The 27,755-nt window shown below is 45.7% G+C and overlaps 3 protein-coding genes across 7 annotated transcripts in view; 2 read left to right on the top strand and 1 right to left on the bottom strand.

Annotated features, from left to right (window-relative positions):
- invs (inversin) overlaps positions 1-3,138 on the top strand; it is a 23,656-nt gene extending 20,518 nt beyond the window's left edge. The window contains exons 19-20 of the mRNA XM_034288765.1: positions 2,099-2,185; positions 2,277-3,138. Of these exons, the coding sequence (XP_034144656.1) occupies positions 2,099-2,185; positions 2,277-2,386 (197 nt within the window). The 3' untranslated portion in view covers positions 2,387-3,138. The remainder of the gene's footprint in view (positions 1-2,098; positions 2,186-2,276) is intronic.
- On the bottom strand, positions 3,134-16,786 carry tex10 (testis expressed 10). Of its 4 annotated transcripts, none has more exons than XM_029115667.2 (17): positions 16,601-16,786; positions 15,563-15,767; positions 15,300-15,487; positions 14,879-15,205; positions 14,556-14,771; positions 14,186-14,432; positions 13,014-13,126; positions 12,170-12,426; positions 11,950-12,085; positions 11,649-11,818; positions 10,202-10,379; positions 8,522-8,610; positions 8,266-8,399; positions 4,369-4,449; positions 4,095-4,276; positions 3,790-4,000; positions 3,134-3,490 (listed from the first exon to the last, which is right to left on the bottom strand). In XM_029115667.2, exons 2-17 carry the CDS (start codon positions 15,746-15,748, stop codon positions 3,380-3,382), a joined length of 2,826 nt encoding a protein of 941 aa, XP_028971500.1. In that variant the 5' UTR covers positions 15,749-15,767; positions 16,601-16,786; the 3' UTR covers positions 3,134-3,379. The 4 variants fall into 4 exon arrangements, with proteins under 4 accessions (XP_028971500.1, XP_010883016.3, XP_028971502.1 ...); XM_010884714.5 differs by lacking the exon at positions 16,601-16,786 and adding an exon at positions 16,051-16,215; XM_029115669.2 differs by lacking the exon at positions 16,601-16,786 and adding an exon at positions 16,051-16,215 and having other exon boundaries at positions 11,950-12,082.
- On the top strand, positions 16,376-27,755 carry si:ch211-197h24.6. Of its 2 annotated transcripts, XM_010884717.4 has the most exons (12): positions 16,376-16,513; positions 16,780-16,870; positions 18,234-18,264; positions 19,771-19,854; positions 21,721-21,860; positions 21,966-22,091; positions 23,226-23,271; positions 23,946-24,005; positions 24,254-24,636; positions 24,723-24,827; positions 25,150-25,264; positions 26,977-27,755. In XM_010884717.4, the coding sequence occupies exons 2-12, from the start codon at positions 16,781-16,783 to the stop codon at positions 27,018-27,020; spliced, it is 1,224 nt and encodes a 407-aa protein (XP_010883019.2). In that variant the 5' UTR covers positions 16,376-16,513; position 16,780; the 3' UTR covers positions 27,021-27,755. The 2 variants fall into 2 exon arrangements, with proteins under 2 accessions (XP_010883019.2, XP_010883020.2); XM_010884718.2 differs by lacking the exons at positions 16,376-16,513; positions 18,234-18,264 and having other exon boundaries at positions 16,782-16,870.

Raw genomic sequence — 27,755 nt, 5'->3', positions numbered from 1 at the left:
GCATGATCAGGTGATGATGGGAGAATAGGCAGAAACCTACCAGTGCCAACACACACTTACACCAATACAGTCAGATACATCCCTCTGGTTTTGGCCTGACTTGGTAGCCCTCCCCTTTCAAAAACACACACACAGAAACACACACACACACAGACAGTCCTGTCAACTGCTGCTGTGAAAAGTTCACAGCTGTCAGGGTGAATGTCAGCCGATTGCATGGAGCGGTCTGCTGAGAACACACACACACACACATACACACGTTCACAAAACCCATTGTCTCTCTCATACAATCTCATCATCATGCTTGCTCCCCTCCTCCATCAAACACTTTCTGTCACACATACACCTGTGTGAGGGAATGTGTGGCAGTGGGGGTGCAGGGAGAGCTGGAAACTTAGGGGCAGTCCAAGTGGTCACCCCGTTCTTCTCCCATGATGCTTGATGGGGCAGGTGTGGTGTATACCCCAACACTTACCCCCGTGGGTCCCAGTGGGAGTTGGACTCACCACCCCAGGTTTAAGAGACCAGTGCTGTAAACACTGAGCTACAGTATCTCACAGAAGTGAGTACACCACTCACATTTTTGTAAATATTTGATTATATCTTTTCATGTGACAACACTGAAGAAATGACACTTTGCTACAATGTAAAGCAGTGAGTGTACAGCTTGTATAACAGTGTAAATTTGCTGCCTCCTCAAAATAACTCAACACACAGCCATTAATGGGTAAATCGCTGGCAACAAATGTGAGTACACCCCTAAGTGAAAATGTCCAAATTGGGCCCAATTAGCCATTTTTCCCTCCCTGGTGTCATGTGACTCATTAGTGTTACAAGGTCTCAGGTGTGAAGGGGGAGCAGGTGTGTTAAATTTGGTGTTATACTCATACTGGTCACTGGAAGTGTTGCTCTAAATAAAGATGGCCTAGGCTATAAGAAGATTGCAGAGACCCTGAAACTGAGCTGCAGTATGGTGACCCAGACCATACAGCGGTTTAACAGGACAGGTTCCACTCAGAACAGACCTCGCCATGGTCTTTGGGAAATAGACGTATGAGTGCTGCCAGCATTGCTGCAGAGGTTGAAGGGGTGCACACTGCATCAAATTGGTCTGCATGGCTGTTGTCCCAGAAGGAAGCCTCTTCTAAAGATAATGCACAAGAAAGCCTGCAGTTTGCTGAAGACAAGCAGACTAAGGACATGGATTACTGGAACCATGTCCTGTGGTCTGATGAGACCAAGATAAACTTACAGTCAAGCATGGTGGTGGGAGTGTCATGGTCTGGGGCTGCATGAGTGCTGCCGGCACTGGGGAACTACAGTTCATTGGGGGAACCATGAATGCCAACATGTAAAGTGACATAACTGAAGCAGAGCATGATCCCCTCCCTTCGGAGACTGGGCCGCAGGGCAGTATCCCAACATGATAACGACCCCAAACACTGGACTGGTCAAGCATGTCTCCAGACCTAAACCCTATTGAGCATCTGTGGGGCTTCCTCAAAACATCCACCAGCTCTGTGATATTGTCATGGAGTGGAAGAGGACTCTAGTGGGAACCTGTGAAGCTCTGGTGAACTCCATGCCCAAGAGGGTTAAGGCAGTGCTGGAAAATTATGGTGGCCACACAAAATATTGACACTTTGGGCCCAATTTGGACATTTTCACTTAGGTGTTTACACATTAATGGCTGTGTGTTGTGTTATTTTGAGGGGGCAGCAAATTTGCACTGTTATTCAAGCTGTACACTCACTACTTTACATTGTATCAAAGTGTCATTTCTTCAGTGTTGTCACATGAAAACATATACTCAAATATTTACAAAAATGTGAGGGGTGTACTCACTTTTGTGAGATACTGTAAGTCACTTTACTAAGCATGGACTGGAGACCAGAAAGGGAATAACATTCACCGTGAGTCCCTTAAAAACAACTTGTTGGTGTCCATTTACCATTCAAGCTACTAGCAGCCTTTTAAACTGTTGTGTTTAATGTTCATTGTTATTGTATTAGACTCTCCAGTTGTTTTTGTATACTGGTTTTGTCTAAATTACACTCAAGGTATGTGTGTAATATCAGAATGTGTGTTTGTCCTGTAGGAGGTTCTGTTGCCCGAAGGGGCCGGTCTCTCAGGGGTGCTCAGTCCCAGATACTACTGGACCTGTCACTTCGTACACACAGCCAGCGTGAGTACAGAGACACACACACACCTGCTGTCAATACTTTGATTGTCAGGGGGGTGAACTTGACAAAATGTGATCCGTGTTATTTGTGCAGTGAGCAGTATGGAGTGTGTTCACCTGTGTGACGCGGTGGGCCAGGCAAGGCAGTACTCCTACCACCTCCGACCCCACAGCACTGGACAAGGGGCGCAGGGCAAACGATGATGACCACACGCACAGGAAAGGCCCACGTGACCTCAGTGTTATCGCCTTGGCGTTGCTTAGCGACCCAGCTGCCACGCCAAAGCTACCAGTCGAATTGTTCTCTCTTCCGGTGTCAAGTATTAAAAAAAACAAAGCTAGGTTACATCAGTCGTGACCTCACAGGGTCCATTTATTAAGCGTGTTGGTGCAAGATAACCTTTCAGAAAACAACCACACACACACACACACACACAAATAACCTTTCAGAAAACAACCACACACACACATACAAATAACCTTTCCTCAGTTGAAGGAGTCCGTCTGTCAACAGCAGGTCATACAGCTAGCCCACCTGCAGCCACACACACTTTTCCTTTCAGCCGTAACACTTGTTCATAACCCGCCTGGCCCCTCCCCCTCTGTCGTGACATTCGATACACAGCTTCACACAGGGTAGTTGGCAAGCCGTTACCCCCGTCCACAGGCCACCCGCCCCCTCTGTAGGACTCTGTACAGAGGGATATTTAACAAGACTACGCACTGCATTTTTGGGTTGGGGGTCTTACGTCTCCAAACATGTCTGATGCAGATCTGTACGTCCTGCTCTGGATAAGCCCACAGTGCTAAATGAATACAATTTAAATTGCCACGGCAACACAAAAACTCCAACAGAAGGCTTTAAAATTATGAATACCAACCAAGGGTGTTAAATACCATATTGTTTTTGTACTCTTTTTTTCATAAAGCTTGTCAATAAATGGACATACATGGTCTCCAGTTTTATTTTATTTTTGTAACAGAAACAAAGTAAACAGGGACAAGAAATCATGTTAAAGCTGGCCTGCCCATTCCTTCACTCTACAGGACTAAAAGTGGTAGCCACACAAGATTTGGCAACATGCTGACAGTTGTTTTTGTCTAGGGATTCTAGTTGATTAAGAAGGACAAAGAGATGGATGGGAAAACAGGAGATCATGGAATGGAGAGCACACACTTTTGGTTTTGTGGGCAAGGTCAGTAGATGTCACGTAGCCCAAGATTACCACGGTGAGTTGCCATGGTTACGCTGTAACAGTACAGCAGGTCGGTCAACCACTGCTCCCTCGCCTCGCCTTGACAGTACCTCTGGAACACACACACACACACACACACTCAGCAACTCAACAAACAACGTTGGGGAAATGCCCTCCTCACACTCCTTATCATAACAGCGTTTCTCAACCCTGCTCCTGGACCCTCTGTCACACATGATTGAAGTGATCAGCTCATTATAAAGTCCTTCATGAGCTACATAAGGTATATTAGGGCAGGAAGAGATCGAAAACATGCAGGGCGGGAGTCCAGGATCGCGGGATGAGAAACACTCTTCTAACACAAGTGTTTCAGGTCCGTCGCTCTGACGGATCAGTTGGCTGTGTGTTTACCGTGAGGTCCTGTATGATGTGTTGCAGAAGACTTGCGTTAGCCAGCATGTGGTTGCGTAGCGTCGTGTGCTGCAGCAGCAGAGACAGGATCTGGGCCAGCTGAGGAAGCTCCTCCTCACACAGGTCCCCCACCCGCAACAACTGCAGAACCATCCGTAACAGCCGGGGAACGCTGCCCAGCGCCGCCACGCACGCCCCCCACACCGCCTCCCTGCGCGGACACAGACAGGTTGGGCACCGGTATACACAGGGTGTGACGCCAGGTGACTGGTGGAGAGGTCACACACACACACACACACACCTACCTCTTATGGTTGGTCTCGGAGGCTGTGTGCTGCAGGGTCAGAACAAGAGACAGCAGGCTGAGGCAGCAGTGCGAGAGGAACCTCAGCAGCGCTTCACTGGGGAGGACGGACTGATCCAGCAGCCGGGCCACTGCCCTCAACAACCCTGCTGCCATACTGTCTGGTACCACAGCCAGACCCGTCTGAGAGGGAGGGAGACGGAGTTACGCGTGGGAAAATGACAGCGTACCCACACCCACAGAAAAGATGCACACGCACAAGAACACCATTTTACCAGGTTCTTGCAGATGCCGTTCTGCAGCACGTCGAAGCACTGTGAACGGGACCCCAGCGTCTCTAAGCAATGGCAGACTTCCTGTGGGATAAGCAGACAGTGGTTAGGTCACATCCTGCTGTTGTAAAGGTCATGGGTCACTGACATTAAAACCTGAGTGTTTGTTTGTGGACTACAAGGCAACAGTAAACACTAATGATGAACCAGCCCAATGACCTAATGGTAATGTTGTATATACTGGACCTCTGATAGGCTGCATCATTCACTCCAGCGGAAGACATCCTGTTAAAAGGTGCATTATACAACATTTCTTCTTGCAAAGCCAAATTTTTTTTGGTCGTAACTGTAAAACTGCCAACAGTTACGTTTCCATCCAATTTGCTTATTATCATTCTGTATTCTAAAATCTGTATAAAGAAAATGTTGTCCCCATAATCGTGCGCTTCCACCAAACGGAACTGTGGCAGATAAAAACCAGTAGGCAATAATACAGAGCACATAAGCTGTAATTCTTCCCAGACGTTTCCATGTAAAAAAAGGGAAAGGAGCCAGGCAAGCCCAGTTCCATACTGGTCCGCAATTAAAAGTGCTAAATGTTGTTACACTCACTGGATTCGAACCCGTGTGTCTTTAACCACCACACCACGGTGCTATACACTTGCCCAGTGTCGGTACAGCATCTCCACATTAGATCATTTTGTTAGCCAGCGAAGGTTCTATCTATCCAGAACAAATCCTAATGCATAATCTGCTTTGATGTGTCGAACGCGGGACCTATTGGTAGCAGGTCCTTGTGTCTAACCACTACGCTATAAAATATGAGTTCTGTTGTATTGCAAGACAACAGTACTTTCAAAAAGAGTAGAATTCAGTCTGATTGGAACAAGGGGAAAGCCTCCACAACCCAAGGAAATGAGGATAAGAATCAAAGGAAAGCCTCCACAACCCAAGGAACAGCCAACCAAGAGCTACAAGGGACAGAACATATAAAAAAGGACAAAAGCCCAAAAAAACAACGCAATGAACAGCCAGTGAAGAAAATAACGAGAAGACACAGCCATCTCATCAAACTGAAAGACTCAACTAAAAACCCTAATCTATTACCTTGTTCTAAGTAAAGTTATTACTAAAATAATTCATGTCAGATCTACGATTATACATTCTGTCCCCCCGACGACTGGTGCCTGGCTAATAATTGCATAGTAATAATAATGTATGCTACCTTACATTAGGGGTAAGCGAACCCAGACATTGGCTGGTTCATGAAAGCTGACACCTGGCTGAAAGTTTTTTTTTCTTCTGTAACAATGTTTTGTTAGCCCAAACATCCAGACTGTTTATGGACTTGTGTGTAAAATAATTACATTATGGAGGTATGAAATTAGAGGAAAAATTAAGGAGAAGGACCCGGCTCTTTTCTCTAATCAACGACACATCTTGGACCATTCATCAGACAAACCACATTGTCACACTGCTCACAACATCCGTGCAAAAGCCAAATTTGACCTTCTTTTATATCAAACAGATATTTCTCCCCATATCAAAGGTTTGAGCTGACAACTGCAACCACATTTGGGTTTCAATCCAATTTATAATATAAATGAAAATAGAATGTAATGATGTGCAAATTATTTAAACCCTATATTCAATATAAAATAGTACAAAGACAACATATCAATGTTGAAACCAGGGCATTTTATGGTTTCTTGAAAAATATATGTCCACTTTGAATTTGATGCCAGCAACACGCTGGCAGAAAGTTGGGAAAGAGGCACTAAAAGACTGGAAAAGTAATGCTAAAAAACAAAATCACTAATATCACTCAACTAATTAGGTCAATTGGCAAGAGGTCAATATCATGACTGGGTATTAAAAGATAATTCCAGAGGATGGGTCTATCAGAAGGAAGGATGGGGAGTGGTTCACCACTGAAGACTGAAGGCAAATAGTGCAAAAATTTAAGAACATTTCTCAACCTAACATTTTAGTGAGTTTGGGGATCTCATCATCTACGGTACAGAATATCATTAAAAGATCAAGAGAATCTGAAGAAATCTCTGTACACGGGACAAGGCCAAAAACCAATACTGGATGGCCGTGATCTTAGGGCCCTCTGGCGACACAGCATTAAAAACAGACACGATTCTGTAGTGGACATCACTGTATGGGCTCAGGAACACTTCTGAAAACCATTGTCTGTGAACACAGTATGTCGCTGCAACCACAAATGCAAGTAAAACTCTACCATGCAAAGAAGAAACCATATATAAACAAGATCCAGAAACACTGCCACCTTTTCTGGGCTTGAGCTAATTTAAGATGGACTGAGGCGAAGTGGATAACTGTCCTGTGGTCTGACAAATCAAAATTTGAAATTATTTTTGGGAATCTTGGACGCTGTGTCCTCCAGACAAAAGAGGAGAGGGACCATCTGGCTTGTAATCAGCGCACAGTTCAAAAGCCAGCATCCATGATGGTATGGGGGTGCATTACTGCACATGGCATGGGTGACTTGCACATCTGTGAAAGCAACATTAATGCTGAACAATATATACAGGTTTTGGAGCAACATATGCTGCCATCCAAATGTCTTTTTCACGGGAAGGTCTTGCTTATTTCAGCAAGACAATGCTAAACCACATTATGCACGTATTAAAACAGCATGGCTCTGTAGTAAGAGAGTCCGGGTGTTAATCTGAGAGCCTGAACTGTTGAGCAGCAGAAATCCTATATCAAGCAAGAAAGAGAAAACATTTCACATTCAAAACTACAGCTGTTGGTCTCCTCAGCTCCCAAACGCTTAGTGTTGTTAAAAGAGGTGATGAAACATAGCAATAAACATGCCCCTATCCGAACTTTTTTTAAACGAGTTCCTCGCATCAAATTCAAAATGGGCATGTATAAAAAAATAAAAATAATTGATATGTTGTCTTTGTACTATTTTCAATTAAATATAGTGATAAATTATTTGCACATCATTGCATTCTGTAGTTATTTGCATTTTTCTCAACTTTTTGGGAAATGGGGTTTTACATTAAAATATGCAGTCTTTACACACACACACACACACACAGGTGAAAGGGTGTAACACAAACTTTCAGAGGTAAGAAATTAAGTTAAACTTTTTCCTCATTACCTTCAAATCAAATCCCAATTTCTCATTACCGACCATGGAAATGAGGTGTGTGTTAAACGCGAGGCAGCGTGTGCACCAGCCCCCCAGACCTGTGCACCTGTTGGCATTCAACCCTCCATTAAAAACAATCCTGTCTCATTAGTGGCATCAGAGCAGACACAGTCCGTCCCCTAATAACATCCCCCCCTGCCCCCTCAACCCTCAGTCTGATTGACTCCGACGTGGAGATGAGACGGCCAGGATCTCAGGCTCTAATTGAGGAGCTGAATTAGTGATTATAGCCCCACCCTCACACACCTCGCCTCAGGGCGCGGTTCCGTTAACGGTAATTTCCGAGCAGAAATGTCACACACCCATCACGCCACGGGCTCTCATTAGCATTTCTGCATTTCCGCTGCGCCCGATAACCACGCAGCCTCGGCCTGCACACCGCGATAAAGGCTCCCCTCTCGGCCGGTGCAGCCAGATAAAGCGTCCCCCTCTGAGCCCTTTGTCAGGTACCAGGGGGAACTAAAAAGACAACCACGGTGTCACGAATACCAAGGCCCTCTCACAGGTACACCACACTGGCTGCAGTGATACGTCCTTCTCCATCAGACTTCATCCTACAAGTCGCTGTCCTTCTCTCTCCCATCCATCCCATGCCTCCATCCTGCCCTCTCATTCACCCGTTCTTCCACTTCCTGTCTTAACATTCAGTGAAGGAGTGGCGGTAGGTGTCGTGAATTAAGGTGGTAGTGTGTGTGTGTGTGTGTCCTGACCTCCACGACATCCCAGTGGTGTGTGAACTGCTCCAGGGGGGTGGGGTAGAGGCTGAGGGGGGACAGGGGTGATGGGGGGAGGACACTCTCGTCTCCAGCCTCCTGCAGGGTGGACAACTCATCCGAGGAGAAGCCTGAGGGACAGAACAGTCACTCAGTTCTCATTGTGAGCTCCTCTTCATGAAATCCAACAGACAGATCACAGGGCTGATGACCAGATGTGTGTCTGACAGGAAATGCTCGGACTGAGCCTTACCAGTGAGGATGGAAAACAGGAAGCTGATGTAGTCAACGTCACACACCGCTGTGTCCGGAGACCCTACTGACCAGCCACTTAAAGAAGACCTAAAACACACACACATTAGAGCCAGCAGACTGAGACAAAGCAGCATATATTGGTGGTCCAGTGAGAGCTTAACTAATGGCTTTCAAACATTTCGCAGGACGGGAGTTCGTTCCAGTTTGCTTTCAGATGATATGGGTGAGACTTTAGTCTCCCTTTAGTCAGGCTTATATGGAACAGACCACGTTAGACAGAATTCAGTTTCCCAGAGCAGCAGTATGTTTGGGCGAGGGGGGGTGGTTAAGTGGGCACCGGTGACAGGTCAGAAATGTGTTTTGTAACAGTAGGAGACACGTGATGTGCTAACAGGACGATATTCCCTACGTTTCATGACGACTCTTCCACATTCCACTTTCCAAAGGGCCCTTTGTGCTTCAGACATACATACTGCCCCAATCTCTGGTCTGGTTTGTGTAACATTCCCCAGAGACACACTGACAACACGGGGGGTTTCACACACACACACACACACACACACACACACAAACACCCACCCAGCGGCGATGCACACTGATGACATCGTAACGTTATGCAAAGTCAGATGCGTGTGTGAGAAATCGTTGGCCAACCGCAGCATGACCAAAAAGCAGAACATCGCTTATGCACACAACACGCACACAACACTGCCCTCTCAAGGCCTACATTGAAATGCTAAAGTGTTTGTGTGTGTGTGTGTGTGTGTGTGTGTGTGTGAGGCGTGCGCCGCTAATCTTGTGTCATGACCCTTGATGTGTCTTGATTGGTTAATTATTTGATTCCATTAAGCTGGCCAACCAGCCGTCTCCTGTCTCCCTTCCTTAACCAGGAACAACTGATGGCTCCTTCTCACACAAACACACAAACATGCATCATTTCACGCACAATAAAAATATGTCAAAATGTTTCAGGTTAGTAAAAGCCTTGTGATTGGGTTTTGGCCTGGTTTCTGCAGTTCCATCTAAATGTTCTCATTTGCACAGCACAGGCTTCCTGTAAGAACACTGTGAAGCTGACCCTGCCACAGGCTTCCTGTAAGAACACTGTGAAGCTGACCCTGCCACAGGCTTCCTGTCAGAACACTGTGAAGCTGACCCTGCCACAGGCTTCCTGTCAGAACACTGTGAAGCTGACCCTGCCACAGGCTTCCTGTCAGAACACTGTGAAGCTGACCCTGCCACAGGCTTCCTGTCAGAACACTGTGAAGCTGACCCTGCCACAGGCTTCCTGTCAGAACACTGTGAAGCTGACCCTGCCACAGGCTTCCTGTCAGAACACTGTGAAGCTGACCCTGCCACAGGCTTCCTGTCAGAACACTGTGAAGCTGACCCTGCCACAGGCTTCCTGTCAGAACACTGTGAAGCTGACCCTGCCACAGGCTTCCTGTCAGAACACTGTGAAGCTGACCCTGGCACAGGCTTCCTGTCAGAACACTGTGAAGCTGACCCTGGCACAGGCTTCCTGTCAGAACAATGTGAAGCTGACCCTGGCACAGGCTTCCTGTAAGAACACTGTGAAGCTGACCCTGGCACAGGCTTCCTGTAAGAACACTGTGAAGCTGACCCTGGCACAGGCTTCCTGTAAGAACAGTGTGAAGCTGACCTGATCTGGGGTTACCTGAGATGTATGATGCGTATAAGGGAGGCGGCCAGGCTAGCTGAGAAACGTCCCGCGGTACAGCAGCGACTCAGATTGGCCAACAGACCCTGTGGAATCACAGGCAGGAAGTAGAGTAGCTGGACCAATCGCTGTTGAGACTCTGCCGGCAGCAACACCACACTGCCCTCCTGTGGGTCTGTGCGCACACACAGACAACACACACACACACACAGACGACACACATGTCAATATACACCTTCTAGCCAACACCAACATGAGCTCATGCACCAGAGCAGAGGTGGACACCTCCAGCCCTGGAGAGCTACTGCGCAGGCTTTGATTCATTACATGCATCTCTATTAACCATCAAGTTATTGATTATCTGTATCACATGTCTAGCCTTTTGCATCACACCCCCAGGCAGTGAATAGTCTTAATTTCCTTTAAATTTAGCATAACATCATCACTAACCATTAAAGCTAAATCAATGTCAGTCAGTGACTGAAATAACAGGAAATCAAGGGCAGGTGCTCTACCAATTTTTAAAATTAGACTTTACACTGAAACATGGGTGAAGTTTTATTTCATTTATTTGGGGGCGGGGGGGTCAACAGCTCCCCTGGCGTCTGTGGGCACCTATATGTAGTACCTCACGTAGTAGCAACAAGGAGCTTATGTTGATGTAAAAGAGTGAATGGACTATAAACACCAGTTTATGATCTAAGAAAAAACTGTAATCAGAGTGCAAGAGAGATAAAGCAAGAGCGTGAAAGAGAGTAGTAATGATTAGACCTCTGTTATGTCGGCTGCTGACGCACGTTGCTGATGTCACAGACAATTTAGACAAAAGGAGTTCTGTGATAGTGAATCGCCCTCTCTGTCTGCTCCGGGGCTTTTATCAGAACGCAGGACCAGCCCCCCCACACCCCCACAGCCCTCTTCCATAACCCCCAGCACGCTCAAACCCTCAACCTTTTCCCCTCCCCAAACACTAACCATCTCTGTGCAAGCTTATATCACAACACTCCACTCCAGGCCCAGTCACCGTGGACCTCTACTGCCCCCAGGTGGAAAAAACTGAGAAGCACTTTGAGAAACCTAGAGTCTTTCCACAGCATGGTCACATACCAGCTACCTGCCTACCGCCGACTCTGGTGAACTGACTGTTCTGAATGGGGCTTCAGATGGGTCTCTGTGTGCACATCCACAACGTACAGGAATCATGCACGGCCCTTGGACAGAGAGCATCAATGTGTGAACATCACGTAGGCTAACGGATTTCACTGGATTTCTATCAACTGTTTGGGAAACAAACATTTCTCCACTGTGTGATAGAAAACCATGAAGACAGATCGAACGCCATATTGCATGGTATTAGGGATGATGAAAGCAGACTGCAAAGTGTTTGAAATAAAACAAGGTATTGGAGTCTTCTCCGTGTGTGTGTGTGTGTGTGTGTGTTCACCATAGAGCCTGCATGCATGTGTGTGTAGGGATTTCAGCAGGTCCTTATTCCCCCGAGAGGCAGCGGCCTGAATGGAAAGGAGGAGCCACCCTGAGAGGGCGGGGTTACGGTGTCCCAGCTGGGACAACTGGATTGGCAGTGCTGCCAGCCACCTAGACAACACCTTACTCCTGAGGAAGAGAGAGCAGACAGAAAAAAAGCATAGTAATCCAGCTCAAGTCTTATAGTTGAGGCTAGACACTGTATGTCTTCAGTTATTTAGTGCAGTGAAATAGTCTCAGAGAGCGTGTGTTTGTGTTACCTAGCGATGTGTATGTGGTTGTGTTCCTGTAGGTACAGGCGACTGAAGAAGGACAGCAGCAGTGTTCTGGTCTGCAGATTAAGGTTCATTTGCTGGTACTGAACATACACCGCCTGTAACAAGTCCTCCGTCACTGCTACACACACACACACACACAATTCATTAATTGACAGCCCAGACCCACTGATGTGTAGAAACCCCCCCTCTCACACACACGCACCTCTACTCCGCTGTGTGATGACCATTCTCCACACAGTCTCCAGGAGGGTGTGTAGGTGTCTATGGCTCAGCTTGGCCCCGCTGGACAGAGTCTCTTGGACAAACCCCCTCAGAGGCATTAGCCAATCAGCGTCAGGCTCCTGAGCTGGCCCCTCCCTCTGGTTGAGAATAACCATGGAAACCATGACCTGGCAGAGCAGAATGTTCAGCGCTAAGGGTTCCACCACCTGACCTGGGACCGTGGGAGTCTGCTTACTGCTGACACAGAAACACACACACGCCAAGAGTACTTTAGATTTTCATGCAACCTCACCAAAAAAACGGGGACGGGTGTTACACATTTTCAGGAGCACTGTGCTCATGTGCTGGATTGTCAAAATAAATCGGCATCTCATTTGCAATTTACATTTGGGCTGTGACAGCCAACCTGTTAAGGTCAAAGGTGCAATAAGATGGAAGAATTCAGACAGACATTGTTGTTCAAGTCCCATCAAGGTTTCAACTATTGTTCAATGTGCAAATAAATCAGCACCATCTACTTTAGCTTGTTGGTTTCTAGGAGTCGGAATTTGGATCTTATAAAGTGTCAAAACAACCCCCCGAAAATAACAAAAAAAACATCCAAAAGAGGCGACCTGGGTCATGGTAAGTGTGGGAGGTTAGCGTGCTGCATTCCCATGGTGATCTTTGTGTACCACAAATCCCTCGGTCGTGAGGTTGGCTTTGTTGCACATTGCTCTTCACTACTCTTAATGGGATGGGTGTAGTTTAAAAGGGACTAAAATGCATCAGAGAGATATTAGGAAGTTGAAGAAAACATCAGGAACCACCTGGACATGTCTTACCTCTTGGCGTCTTTCCTTTTCCTTTGTTTAGGGGTGTCCAGATTTCCATAAGGGAAGTTCTTCATGAATTGCTGCTTAAACTCCCCCAGGTACTCACTGCGAAACCAGGCATCCTAAACATAAATAATAGGAACCCCTGTTAAAAATACAAAGGTAACCACACATCTTATACAGAAAGAGAGGGGGAGAGAGCGACAAAACAAAGGGAGAGAATGAAAGTGTCCACTAAAGACTCATCTCTACAGCATGGTCTATGATTAAGTGTAGTCTGGCCCAGGGGTGTGAAGGTGACCAGAAAGGCTTGATACTGTCCACCCTTGCTGTCTTGCCAGGTGGGATCTTATCACCACTGGGATGCCCTCCCTCCAATGCCATTTGGGGTCAGAGTCAATGGCTTGCTGTCTCTCTAGTACGCAATTGGGCTGTACTCTGCTGGCAATACTCTGCTCTCATTCAGGATGGTTGCAGTTGGTGGGTGTCCCTTTGGTTGATGCTTGGCAATGTGGGTGGATTGATTTCCTGCCTGTTGCGCCCTGTCCGTGGCCTCCCCCAGATAGGGCCACAGTGTCACTGGACCCCCCCATCTCAGCCCCAAGGTCTTATGCTGCTATATTATTGTCCTGGGGGAGTAGGGTCATGTTCCCTGTCTCCTGCCGTGTTAAACTTAGGAGGACATGAGGTCTTGGCCCACACCTCCAGAGTACTAGGCTTGAAAGACTCATTGCTGTCCCTATCCAAAGTCGCAGATCAAGACGATACCTGACGATTTCAGCTGCCACTCTGCTGACCCCCCCCCCCCCCCCGTGTTGTCCCTGTTCTTGTCCATCTGGTAATGCTTCTGACTTGGACTAGGTTTAAATAGACTCTCTACTCAGCCCACATGCATTTATTAAGTATTACAATTTGTACTCTGAATATGTTCACCCGGCACAGCCAGAAGAGGACTAGTCACCCCTCTGAGGCTGGTTCCTCTCTAGGTTTCTTCCTACATTTCAGCCTTGTTAGGGAGTTTTTCCAAGCCACAGAAATTCAACACTACTGCTGTTCGCTCCATGGGGTTTAAGGCCGGGTGTTTTGTAAAAGCACTTTGCGACAACTGCTGATGTAAAAAAGGATTTATAAATAAATGTGATTTACTGATTAATTGAGAGGGAGTGTGTGTGTACATTTACCAGTGCATCTTGGTGTTCTCTCTGTGGGGTCAGCTTCCGTAGCAGCTGTAGTACAGAGAGGACTTGGTACATCAGAGCCATGGCATCGGGGGTGAGTAGATGAGCACTGTCAGTCTTGCTCCGGTCGCTGACACTGGCCTCTACCCAGACATCCAGAAGAAGGGGAACCAAGGTTGAGGCGAAGCCCCGCACAGCCTCCACCGAGCTCAGACCCTCACTTACCCCCGTTCCAGGCTGAGACTCTGGCCTACAGACACGGTGGAGAAAAGAGACACATTTAAAAAAGGACAGGAGAGTGAATCAGCAGAGTATGTGGGTAATGGTGGGTGTGTGTCTTGGTTAATTAAGAGGGCGAGTGTGATGTGCATACCTGAGTTTAAAGGTAGAATGTGGAGTGGGATTGGCTCCTGAATGTTCAAAAACCTGGAATGAGCCCTTTCCATAGGTAAGCTCCTCCCAGTTGAGTTCCAATGGTGTGTTGGCACCTTCCTCTCCATTCAAACCACCAAACAGATCACCTGAGACACATACATCTCCCTCCTCCGCTCGCCTTTCCTCAACTACCGCCTGAAGAAAACGTCCCAGTCTGGAAAACACATCAGACACACACAAATAAGCAAAATGAGGACGGAACAATGCATTTACACATAATAAAATACTGCTAACTCTACACAGGTATAGGTGTGGACGTACCTCAGAAGCACTGTGAGTCTCCACTGCTGACCAGTCACGTTTCTGTTAGGGTTGACTGACAGGGCCCAGCTCCTCCCCTTCCCTTCCTGCCCCTTCCTAGCCCCGCCCCCAGTGCTTTTGTGTGAAATCAGTTCCAAGAAGTTGGTGAGCAAAAGAGCAGGACGAGCAGCCAGCAGGGCAGGGTAGTGGTCCAGCAGAACATCAAGGACCTTCAGGGCGTCCTCCTGGATGCCTGTCTCGATGTGTGTCATGGCACAGGACAGGTGGGCAGAGAGGAGAGGAAAGAATGGACACGTCCGCTCCGCTGGAACACTCTGGGCAATGAACCTGGGTGGGGCCAACATAATGTAAACATGTACGTTGGGTTGGGGAACTGAGATAATGAGAACATCCCACTGTGATGATAAAATGTATTCCCAACCTGAGCAGACGTGTGGCAGACATCCGTACATTGGGATCCTTGTCTGTGAAGACAGCGGCGACTTCACTGAGCAGACTGGAAAGGTGCTGATCTAGCTCGGAGGGGTGAAGGGTCAGCAGCTCCCGCAGTCCCACCAAAGCCCCCTGCTTCACTGTACCACTGTAGTGGTGCAACTGGGACAGCAGGTCCTAGAAGGAAGACACACAGTGTAATATACAGAAGTGTATTTTATCAGCGTATATGTGCATGTGCATATTACTTACCTTGATGTTAAGCTTCCTGTGTGTGGTGGGAGCAGAACCATCTTTCTTCAGCTGTTCAGTCAGGTGTATTCCCTTTGTCCTGAAGTTAATGTTGGTGGCATTGTCAGCTTTAGGCTTCGTCTTCCCCACCTTCAGTTTGACCTTCTGGAAGTCATCCTGCCTCTTCTTCTTCTTACTCTTGGTCATCTCTGCAGAATCGGGCGGTCTGTGTAAACATTGTAATAGCAATTCTGCTAAGCTAGCATATTTTTGGCGAGTACCCAAACATAATTTGACGTGTGCGTATATCTGAAAGAATCTGAAATCAACGTTCCTGGGCGGTACAGAGGAAACATCATGGCAATCCTTTTATCAACAGCACAGGTACTGATCCACAACTACATAACTTGTGTAGCTACTCAACGTTACCACGGTTCGTTTGGTTCTTAACTGTATGAGAACAAACCCCAGAATAATTTACAGCGTTTAGAAAAATTATTAAAACTCACGTGTGTTGAAACTGTCAGAAAGTTACAGTAGTGTGTATGTAGCAGTGTTCTCTGTATAGCTTTAAACGAGTTTCAATTCCAAAACCTCTATGGTTTAATAAAAAAACCAGGCTCGTGTTCATTCACAACAGGGGCCTTTCTCTTTCATACAACAACGAACTTAGCTGTTTTATCATTTGCCTGTATTTTTTTTTTTTTACAATCACAAGTGTTGCTTAATAGATTAATAGCAAATAAAATATAGCTTTTGATATCATTTTTTTCAATTGTTTTAATACATTTTTATTTCAATTCTGAATCCTCAGGCAAAGACGGAGGCCCACAACACCGTCTAACGTCACGGCTATTTCTATAAAGACCTACAAGATTGCGTGTACGCTAACGCTAGTTCTTATTTTTTGTTATTGACTTGCAAGATTTCCCTTCACTCGTTTTTAGTTCATTGCTAATCTTCATTTTTCAGGTAGAGTATTTCCTGTGGCATATCCCTACCGCCCCGTATTTATACTTTTTAATAACATTGCAGTGTTTTCTTGCTAAGTTAGCCTACCGTGGAGGACGTTGTCCGGCTACCTAGCAGTTGTCAGGCAGGGCCAATTGGTTTTGTTCGTCTCACAACGAGCAGTTTGTGTTGTTTTGATCAAATCTTAGGGACACTAATAATATGGATGTCGCATGTCTAGATGTCTGATGTATTTATATTTTCTTGGTTCGTTTGGTGACCTACAGAATGCAGCAAGGCGATAATGCAAACGAAAGGCCACCTTCTGGTGCCCCACCACCGAAGAAGTTCAGGAACGCAAATGGGGGCAACAACAGGGTGAGTCGAGTCCTTGGTACTGTAGTCAGGTCAATTTTAATGGCCCGAATGACTGCAAAACCTTCTGGATCAGATGTTCCTGCGCATGTGCAGAACGTTTTTCTCTTGTCTCTTTTGCGCTCTGTAGGTGATTTTACAAGATGCGTTTGAACTGCAACTCATGGATACCACGCTATATTTATCACATTTAATAACATGCAGCAGCTGGTAACCGTTGCAGTCTGAGACCACTACCTTAAAATATTTCACAGTAACTAATCTGTATAATGTACTAATTACAGATTTTAGTAACACTTACAAAAATACAATACTTTGTGACTACAAACAAAGACTTGTAGTGAGATTTTGCAAAATGGAACAAAACAAGTCTACATTAATAGGTTTTTTTGTCTACATGGCCTTACTGAAGGGTTTCACTTGGAGCATTATTTGCATACAAAGAATTTTAGTTTCAATGTGATACGGGTAATACCAACTAGTAGTTTTGAAATACCAAGTAGTAGTTTACTGCATTTTGTTGTACTGTACTTGCACTTGTTCAATGACAAAGTTGAATCTAATCTAGTTTTGAAAGTACTGTGTGCACATCTAACCAGTTTGATCCCTTAAAGCCATAGCAGTGCTCCATGCTGTGTGGCCACTGCAGGAACTGTAGAGGCTGATTGGAGTTGTCTGGTCTCCTACGACTCCAGGTGTCTGTGGAGTTGCAGTCTGCTGAACTGCCCCTTAATCAGCGTTTGAGTTTTCCCCTGACTCTGGGATGCTAAAGCAAGTTGTTGCCTGAAATTCCAGAACCATGTTAATAAATATGGGAGGGATGTGACGGACCAGTCTAACAGGGCTCTGTGTGTGTGTCTCTGGGACACCTCATGCTCTCTCTTTAGATTTCATTTCTCTTCAGTGGGCTGTTACTACCTGCTGAGCTATAAGCACTAGGGTTCATTATGGTCTATGGAAGCTTGGTTCTCTGATACCCCTTTGGGCACAGCAGGATTCTGATTTTAATCAACTGACTAGAGTAGTTGTTCTTCGGTTCATGGTAAAGCACACATGTCCTGTGCGTAGTCAGTGATGGCTCAGTTCCATCAATGACCGGGTCATGGAAGACGTTGAAGACTTGTTTTCCTATTGAGGCAGACTTGCATTAGGGTTCTCCAATGTTTTTGTGCTGTGGTCCACTTGAAGCTTTTGCTTTAACCAAACCAATGCCTATATCCAGAACCACATCTTTAGCTGAAACCCACCAGGCTGTCGTGACCTGCTTGGGAACCATGCAGTGGGGTTTACCCCTCTGCTACTTCCATCTGTCTCACTAATGCCTGTCTGTCTCTCTCTCCTCTGGCCTGGTTATTCCCTCTGACAGAGAAAGCAGCCTAACTTCTCTGCGGAAATAGGTAAGTTCTGCTTTCACACAGCATCGCTGTCTCTGACAGGAGATTGTGAGCTGTGACCCCACTTTCTCCTGCCTTTTTTGCTGGCGGCTGATTGGACAGGGGAATGGTCAGGGGTGTGCTCCAGGCTGCTTCTGAAATTCACTTCGGTCGCTGTAAATGTCGATCAGCTTCAAGTCACTGGCCATTGCCTTAGGCTATGTGGTTCAAAAAGAGTCTTTCCTTAATGATAAAAGTAAGGTCTTTTTTCGTTTTTAGTCTGTTGGGGGGGGTGGGGGGGGGGGGGGGCGACAACTCCAGAACTTCAGTACTCTAATGTGGACACGTCTTATCAGGTGCATTAGCAAAGGGTCTTGTTTCATAAAACATTTTGGTCCATGATTTACAGCCTGAACAACTTTAGAAACCGCAGCCTCACACCTCTCCACAGAACAATGGTTCGCTCTGCTCCAAGGGATCTGTTGCGCCACGTGGGCACTGGTTAAATCCCTGAGAGCCTGGTCTGGCACAGATGGTGTGGGGCCAGATGGATACGGGCATCACCCAGTTGGGTACTCCAGATGAGTGGCGGTTGAAATGGGACACTCATCCTCATTCAATCAATGGGTATTGGCGCTGGCTAAGAACTGAGGCCTTTTAGGCCCATGGTAGTTTAACTGGATAGTAGATGCTGGCAGCGGTATTGTCTTCTGGAGCCTTTGTGACCCAGGAACTGGAAGTCTGTGGGACAATGGCAGGTGGACTGTAAGGAGGAACTGGAAAGTGTTTCTACCTCAACTCACTGCGGTCCAATACGCAGACCTCTGCAGTGCTGTGCACTCCGGTTGCTCTGGTTTGATTTGACACCGGTATAGAACTGTGCCTGCTGGCACTGAGAATTCTGTAGGCCGGCTATTGACCTGTGACTAGATAACCGAAGCCACTGCAATTTTCAGCAGGCCTTCCACGCCTCACATTAGCCTCTTGTGTGCCTTCTGGGCCACCTTCTAACAAATGGTTATTTTGTGAAGGTGTGCCTGAAAGTATAGAGAATATCAATTCAAGTTATCTTTGATTCCCAGACTTTATGATTACCAGCCAGAGCATCTAGTATTCTCGGCCAATCTGGGTTTTTGGCGAAGGCTGACCTAGTACAGAAAAAGTAGGGACTCTTAGCAGGTGTTGAAGATGCACGGCTGGAGATGAGGCTAGACTCAGATGGGGTTCGGTTTCTAACGGTTGTTCAGTAAGTGAAGGACCTCTAAACTTCAAGTCTTTTGACTGGGGTTTGTGTAATTCTACACGGTGACCTTTTTTTAAAGACACCTTTTGAAGTATTCCTGCAGTATTTCGCTTCCGAATTCCTGCAGTATAAGGCTCCTTAGCGATGGGCTTTTTGCTGGTCTGATGGCTGGAGTTCGACCATGTGGTCTCAGCTGTCTGTGGTCAGGATTACAGCCCCGTGAGTCAGTCTCGGCAGTGTTAGCATGTTTTTATGCTTTTGTATGTTGACTTCTGTTTATTTTCCAGTGTTCACCTCCAAGGCTGGCAATGTCCTGACGATCCCCTCAATGTCAAAGCAACTGAAGGCCATCACTGAGGAGACTGTCATTGGTGAGTACCTTCATTTTGGAAGGAAGTCAAAGACGAAGTAAATATTTTTTTTTCAAAATCCACTGAATCTCCACTAAAACTCAGACTGCCATGTGGGTGGAGCAGGGTCCGATCCTCGCCTCAGACAGAACAAACCATGCATTAGGATTTGTTCAGGATAGACAAACGTTGCTGGCTACAAGCTTCAGTAGCTACGTTATAGTAAGCCTAAAATAACTGTTTACAATTATATTGTGACCTTTTCTGGTGGATTTCTGAAGTGCGCATCCGTGCATGCTTTTTGCGGTAATATAGACCACATCCCCTTGCGCAGTAAAAGAGGGGTTTCCACGATTCACTCAGCTTTTCACTAGATGAAAAAGTCAGTTCTCGTCATTTATATTGATAGTTATTGTGTCAATATAATTCATGACTGAAAGAAAAACAAACATTGTGGTGCCATGAAATAGCTTTGTCAGTGTAAAGTAAATCTTCAGTCACGTTAGCGATTGCTCAATTATTATATTCTTATTATAAGTAGTAAGATACTAGTAGGCCTATTACTGGCTAATAAGCTGTTTAAACCTCCCGTGGCAAAAGCCATACAGTTCATAGATGCTATTGTTGTGGAAAAAAGTCTAACTCTTTCTAAAACAAATGTGCAACAACTCCAGAACTTCTGAATCCAATTAGACTTTAATGAAAAGTATAAAACAATGACAATCACAAAAGCCCTTCTGCAGATACACCCATTGTTTTACGACCTGGACCATTACTTTTATACAGTAGCATCTTACACAACTCTTAAAGGAGTAAGAAACCGAGACAAAGTTCTCTTGGCACATTCTAACAGTTTTATTAACTATTATGCAAATATGAGAGATGCGTCAAACGCTTACAGACATAATCATCCGAGGAGTCTCTAACTCCATGCATGAATAATCCGTATTTATTACATAGAAAAAGGGGTGTGGTAAGTTGTTGCCCATCGGTCTCAAGTCAATCAAACACATGCCCTTTGTTCTATCACATGTCCTGGGCTTGACACAAGGGACATGTTGTCTTCCCCCATCTGGTTCACTTTCTCAACCCTTGAGGGAAACTTAAAGCATCTAGACAACCTACAGGTCGGCAGATGATTAACCCTACAACCTACTGGTGCCGGTCAGAGGATGCCCCCCGAGGACAAACACCCGATCCCCCTCTCCTACATTCCTAAGGAACAGAAAGGACTGACACCCTTCTTTGTCTAGGCAGGAGGACATGGCCCAAATATCCTCTGATAATATACAGACGTGTGTCACAATCAAAGTAAAGATTTACATACCAGCCAATAGAAAGACAGACATTTCTCAAATGTACCTTAGTTAAAAATAACAAGTTTTGACCAATTGGTTTAACCATGCAGGACACTGCAGACGTGTAGCGTGATGGTTAGACACAGCCTCTCACATAGGAGACCCTGGTTCGAATCCAGTAGGGCAACAGCATTCGTTCCTTCTAAACGCGGGCTGGCTGAATTAGGCTTTCCTGGTTCCTCTTCTTTTCTAATGTTTTTTAATTATTTGACACTTATCCTCAAAAGGAAAGTCCTGCTGGAAAAATGGTTTACATGGATAACATGAATATGGTTAGTTACTCTAATGAAAGAAATCGTGAAAGGTGAAATTGAAAGATTACCAACTTCCGCCCAAAGATGGCAACAAGGTACCTTACATTGTATTTTTTTATTTGTATTTGGTTTTTTTTACAAATTGAACTTATCCACTTACACACATCCCCACAAGAACATTGAATACCAGTACAATTCCTCTGGCTGTGACCAGTCCTTATGTATGTTCTGCCCCATGGTTTGCTGCGTAAGCTTTATATACTTACTACTTGCAGGTCTTCAGTATGTGTGGGAGTACCGCAGCCCTAGTAAGTCAGTCCCGCCTCACTACCAGTGTAAACTCTGCCGGGTGAGTCGCCTACAGACCGACATGCTGGCTCACATCAAGGGGTGGAAGCACTCCTTCAGATACATGGTGAGGCCCTGTCTGCGTGTGTCCCCGGCCCGTCACGGGTGACTTTACTACCAACCACCAGCCTGTGGTGCTGCTGTGTAACCCTGTGGCCTCATCCTGTTTCAGAAGCAGAACCATCCTGACAAGGTGCCCTTTGAGGAGGAGGCCGCCACAAAAGACCACGAAGTGAGAAAGAAGGTCAAGGCGTCGGCCGCTGAGGTGGAGAAGGCTGAGGGCAGGGGACAGATAAAGGTGAGGTGGTTTCAAATACAACCCTGTCCTACTGAGAGCGTGGCCTCGTCTACATCTGCCTCATCCAAAAAGGCTGAATTGTTCTGTAGCTCTGACCAAGAAGGAAGGTGATTCGCCTCAACGGCGCTAGTCATGGCAAGGAGGATTCAGAGTCCTTTCAACAAGGATCCAGAGTACGGCTGGTACCCAGAGGAACTAGTACACCTGTTCCCAGACCACCCCCCCCTCCCCTTTAATGCGTTCAATAAACAGGATGCAGATGCCTCCATTTACAGAGATCCAGATCCTTATTAAGTTAACTTGATGCAAAAAATGCTAAATTAACTGATTAAGAACCTTATGTTAAACAACTATGCAATGACGTTTGTTTGGAAACAATTTATATTCAAAATTCCAAAAACCAGACAGTCATAGTAGTCAGTCAGGGACTACAGATGAAAAATAGCTTTTTAGCTAACTCTAACAAAAATTTTAATGTGCATTGTCCCTTTTAAACAAATAAAGAAAATAAAATTAAAAAAGATATTGGTGAGGGTTATTTCTCCTGTCCATCTCCTCCACCCCTTCTCTACCAGTATGACCAGCACATTTTGGAGTGGAGGGGCTGTGGGAATAAGGATTGGGTCGGGTGGCTGGGTAGACTTTGTGGCGTCCTTAACACTCGTAACATCATTGTCAGTTGACCATTATGTATAGTTCCATTTGGTGTACTTGTGTGATGTTAGTCGTAGTTTTGTTTTGTACATACATTTGCATAGGTTCTTTACAGGGTTACTGGGTATTGGCGCATATGATCTATATGTGTATACATGGTAAAGGGCATTAGCTGGTTTGTCATCAGTAGAGAGAGACTCCGTAGGGTGTAAATGTGCATATTGGGTGGGCTTCAGTGCAACATATTTGGGTGTCTGCGCATGTATGCGTGTGCATGAGTGTCCTTGAAGATCTGTTGTTGGTGGACACAAGGCTACTACTCAAAAGGACCCTATTGCCTCACATTCTTTGTGTACAATAATTGAGGTTCTTTTGGTTCTCCCTCAACAAGCCTGCCATAGGAACGGCAAACACACTGCATACTAAGCAGACATTAGGGAACCATGTTGTTGCTTGACTTGGTTTTGTCTGGTGTTTCAGGTGATTCTGAAGGAGCCCAGTGAGGTCCCTGCGTTTGAAGGACTACGTATGTTTATTTCTTTATTAAGTTGCTGTTTGCCAAAGTGTCATTGTGTTCATAGCTGCTGTATGTTTCCAAGAAGAACTGGTTTGTTACGTGTTATGACATTTAGGGGTGTTTTTGTTTGCTTCAGTGTAAATTCTTTCTGTAGGCACATGCAATTGAATTTTTTATGCCAAGGTTTGGCTTCTATACTTCCAACTAGTTGGACTAAAGGCTACTGACAATGTCCTTCAATTACGTTGTCATTGAACAAGCTTACTTGCTTCATGCAGATTAGATTTTCTTGAAATGCCTTTTGAGCGTCCCACACAGATGTAGTCCAACCCAGCTGGTACACGCTGGCATTGACCATGATGGTTTATCATCGGCCCAGACGCTGCCTGGCATTTTCCGAACAAACGGATGAGACCAAATTCAGTCCAACCCAATTTGATGGATCTTCCTAATAGCGGTCATTGAATATACACTCACCTTTTTTATTTAAATTATTTAGTCACATTTATACATGATGACTTCAGGGACAATAAGGTGCCCTTTTCCTTTTCGAGTTTACTGGTGCTTTTCCTCCCCCTACTTTGTTTGACCTGGAATTAAAATCAGCTACTTTTCTGCAACTACACAAACTCTCAAAAAACATCAAAACAAATAAAAGGATTTCTTGGTCCATGTCATTACAGGTTCTGCAATCCCCAATATGGTACCTCCAGGTGGGATGGGTCCCAGAGGACCAAAACCAGGTGAGAGTTGGGGACAGTAGTGGAAGATAATTGTAGTTAAAGTAAATGTGAAAAACCTGAAGACAATCATGTTCCAGATAAGTTATATTACATCTTTGGATTCATAAAGGAAACGCTGCACTTAAATGTGAAGGGTAAAACTCCATGGAATGGTGCAGCTCTGAGTTAGCCTGCAGTCATGGACTGCAAGAAAGTCAAACATTTGCTTGTGACATTGGTCTTGAAGTGTTTCTGTTTTCTTTCTCCAGGTTGCAGGTTTGTAGATCCTCTGTTCCCGGGGGAGTTTCATCCCCAAGGCAGCCCCCTTGACTTCCCGATGGGTGGAATGGGGGGCTTCCTTGACCCCCTGCCTCGCTCCACTCCCTCTGGCCCCTTCCAGGGAAGGGACATGGGCTTCCGAGGCTACCCCGACAACATGGAAGGCCCAAGATTGGGGGGTTCAGCGGATGGCTTTGGGCTGGGAGGAGGGAGGGACAGGGGCTTTGTCCAGGGAGGCCTGTTGGGTGAGGGCCCAGGAAATCGCTACCCTGAGGAGTTCAGAGGAGGGCCGATGGGTAATGGGTCAGGCCAAGGGCTGATGGGAGCAGCTCCAGAGAGCAGCACACTTCCCTCCACACTGCTGAAGTACCTGGTGGGTGGAACTGCGCATCTGACTATAAATTCTGTCGTGATGCGAGTGGACGATTTGTGTGTTGACGATGTCTGATTCTTGCACAGGACAATTTTCGAATTGAGAATGAGAGCGATGCTCAGATAGTGCTGAAGGTGACACAGAAGCTGACAGACGTGCTGATGGAGTACAGACTTCGTAGTGTTTCCACGGTAACACACACACACAAACACACACACACACAAACACACACACACACAGCGCTGTGGGACCGCAGCTGTAGCACTGCACCGTGCCGCTCTCAGGAAGTAGCTGTAACCGGAACCGAATGGTAAATGTCACTTGGTTCAATGCTCTTCTACACACTTCCTCTGCAGTGTTGTAGAACCCGGTGTTATTAGAGTTGCATTGACTTCACACCTGGCTTAACCTATTTCCTGTGTACTCCTGTAACATGGCCAGTGTTGTGGAAAAGCGGTCTGTTGTTCCTCTTCATTCTGCTTGATTTAATGCATTTAATGTGTTTGTCTGCAGCGGGGTCCTAGTATGAACAGCAGTTTGTCATTGGGCTCCATGAACTACTCCGATTCTCCCAGAATGCCAAGTGCTAATGACCGCTTCTCAGGAGGCGTTTCTGGAAACTTGTCTGGTATGCCTGGGTCTTTTCTTTTAAGCCAATTTTGCAAGATTTAGATAAAGTATAAATATTATCTAGTCACATGGTTGTAGACTGAACTGCCTCAAAGCAGTGGGGTTGGGTATTTATAGTGATAAAAGGCTACGTAAACAATAGCTTATCATTGTCAACTTGACTGATGATTGTAAGAAACATGATTGTTTTGAATGCCTTTATTGTTTTTAATCAAGTTCAAGTGTTGTGTATACTTGTAAACAATACATACACTACTGTTCAAAATGTTGGGTTCACTTAGGAATGCTCCCGTTTTTAAATAAATCCAGTATCTCAAAATATCTAAATTTACAATACGGAAATGTTGACCTGAGAAGAGCTCTAATCAGCTAATTTACTCCCGGAGCCTTCAGTACACAACCACAATCATGGGGAAGAGGACAAACATGGACACCCTCCATGAGGAGGCTAAGCCACAATGTCATTGCTGAAAGGGCTGGCTGTTCAAAATGCATATTCATGGAAAGTTGACTGGAAGGGAAAAGTGCGTCAGGAAAAGGTGCACAAGCAACAGGGATGACCGCAGCCTTGAGAGGATTGTCAAACAAAGCCGATTCAAGAACTTGGGGGAGCTTCACAAGGAGTGGACTGAGGATGGAGACGGTGCATCTAGAGCCGACACGCACAGAAATGGGCTACAAGGGTCACATTACTAGTGTCAAGCCACTCTTGAACCAGAGACAACGTCAGAAACGTCTTACCTGGGCAAAGGAGAAAAAAGAACTGGACCGTTGGTCCAAAGTCTTCTCTTCAGATTAAAATAAATGTTGCATTTCATTTGGAACTCAAGGTCCCAGAGTCTGGAGGAAGAGTGGAGTGGCACAGAATCCAAGTTGCTTGAAGTCCAGTGTGAAGTTTCCACAGTCAGTGATGATTTGTGGTTTCATGTCATCTGCTGGTGTTGGTCCACTGTGTTTTATGCATCTGTCTTACCAGGAGTGTTTAGAGCACTTCATGCTTCCCTCTGCTGACAAGCTTTATGGAGATGCTGATTTCCTTTTCCATCAGAGTGCTGGAAACGACTGGTAACTGGTTTGCTGGCCATGGTATTACTGTGCTTGATTGGCCTGCCAACTCGCCTGACCTGAACACCGTAGAGAATCTATGGGTTGTTGTCAAGAGGAAAATTAGATAAACCAGACTCCACAACACACGAGCTGAAGGCCGCTATCAAAGCAACCTGGGCTTCCAACACCTCAGCAGTGCCAAAAATGTGTGCAAAAGCAGCCACGACCATGTATTGAGAGGATAAATTAACACGCTTAGGAAACCTTTGCAGGTGTTTTGTGTTAATTGGTGGTGTCCAGCACCACCAAGTAGCGCCACACAGCCCCGGAGCTCACAGATGCCCAGATCCAGGTCTGGGAGGAGATCCCCAAGGACACCATCCACTATCATCAGGAGCATGCCCAGATGTTGTCAGCAGTGCATACCGGCATGTGGGGGCCATACACACTGCTGAATCACATTGAGTTGCCATGATGAAACTCACGCAAGGTGGAACAGCCTGTGATTCCAATGGTTTACTTCGATTTTTGGCGTGCGTTTGAATCCAGCCCTCAATCCTTTGGTGATTTTAGTTTCCATTGACCGTTTTTACGTCGTTTTGTTCTCTGGGTGTGGTGTGTGAGAGAATATGTATTTACTAATTAGACTTGTCCTCTCTGCAGGCCATTCCAGATACTCTGATGGGCCATCCAGATACTGCAACTAACTGAAATCTCCAAATGTGACATCCATTATCTTCCTGGGATAACCTCTCTACCATCTCTGCCTCAACCCAAGATCTACCCCAAGAATGGGCAACCTTTTGTAGGCCTACAGATACACAATCTCACTTTTGGAAATGTATCTTAAGAACTCTCGGCTTTGTTCTTGGTAGTTACTCATTTAGCCCAAGTCAGCCTAAAAAGAAGTTACAACTAGTCTCATGTGGGTTATCTTCTAGTAAGCATGGTGTCATTACAATGGCCCTGAATTATATATATATTTTGGATTGAACTAGTCATTCGCTTGTGTCCTGCCACTAAACATGGGATGGGAACAGGTGCTCTGTGGGGTGTTTTTATTTTTATTTTTTTTATTTTTTTTGCGCACTCATGTCCATCAAAGCAAAAGTTATACAATAGTGTACTTATTAGTGCAGGCTTTTACTGTTCTTTTGAAATTAATAGGTTGGACCAAAGTTGACATTCATTTTTGATTGACATTCATATGTGATTTGACAAAGATTTTACTGGGGGTTTGTAGATATGTCATTTGTTTTCAGAATTCAGTGCTGGAGAAATGTCAAATGTTTCTGAGAATTGCTTATCCTGTTTATTCCTCGAAGATGTTTGTAGATCAATGGGTAACTGAAGTACTGATTGCTGTTTGACTGCTTGTCATCCCTGTTTTCTACTTAACCGGTCTGAATAAAAGGTTTCTGGGATGTCTTTTACAGGTGAAA

This window comes from Esox lucius, chromosome 20 (genome assembly GCF_011004845.1).
Source record: "Esox lucius isolate fEsoLuc1 chromosome 20, fEsoLuc1.pri, whole genome shotgun sequence".
Classification (NCBI taxonomy): Eukaryota; Metazoa; Chordata; class Actinopteri; order Esociformes; family Esocidae; genus Esox; species Esox lucius.
Note: the sequence above shows the minus strand (reverse complement) of the source record. Positions and strands in the feature narration are given on the sequence as shown.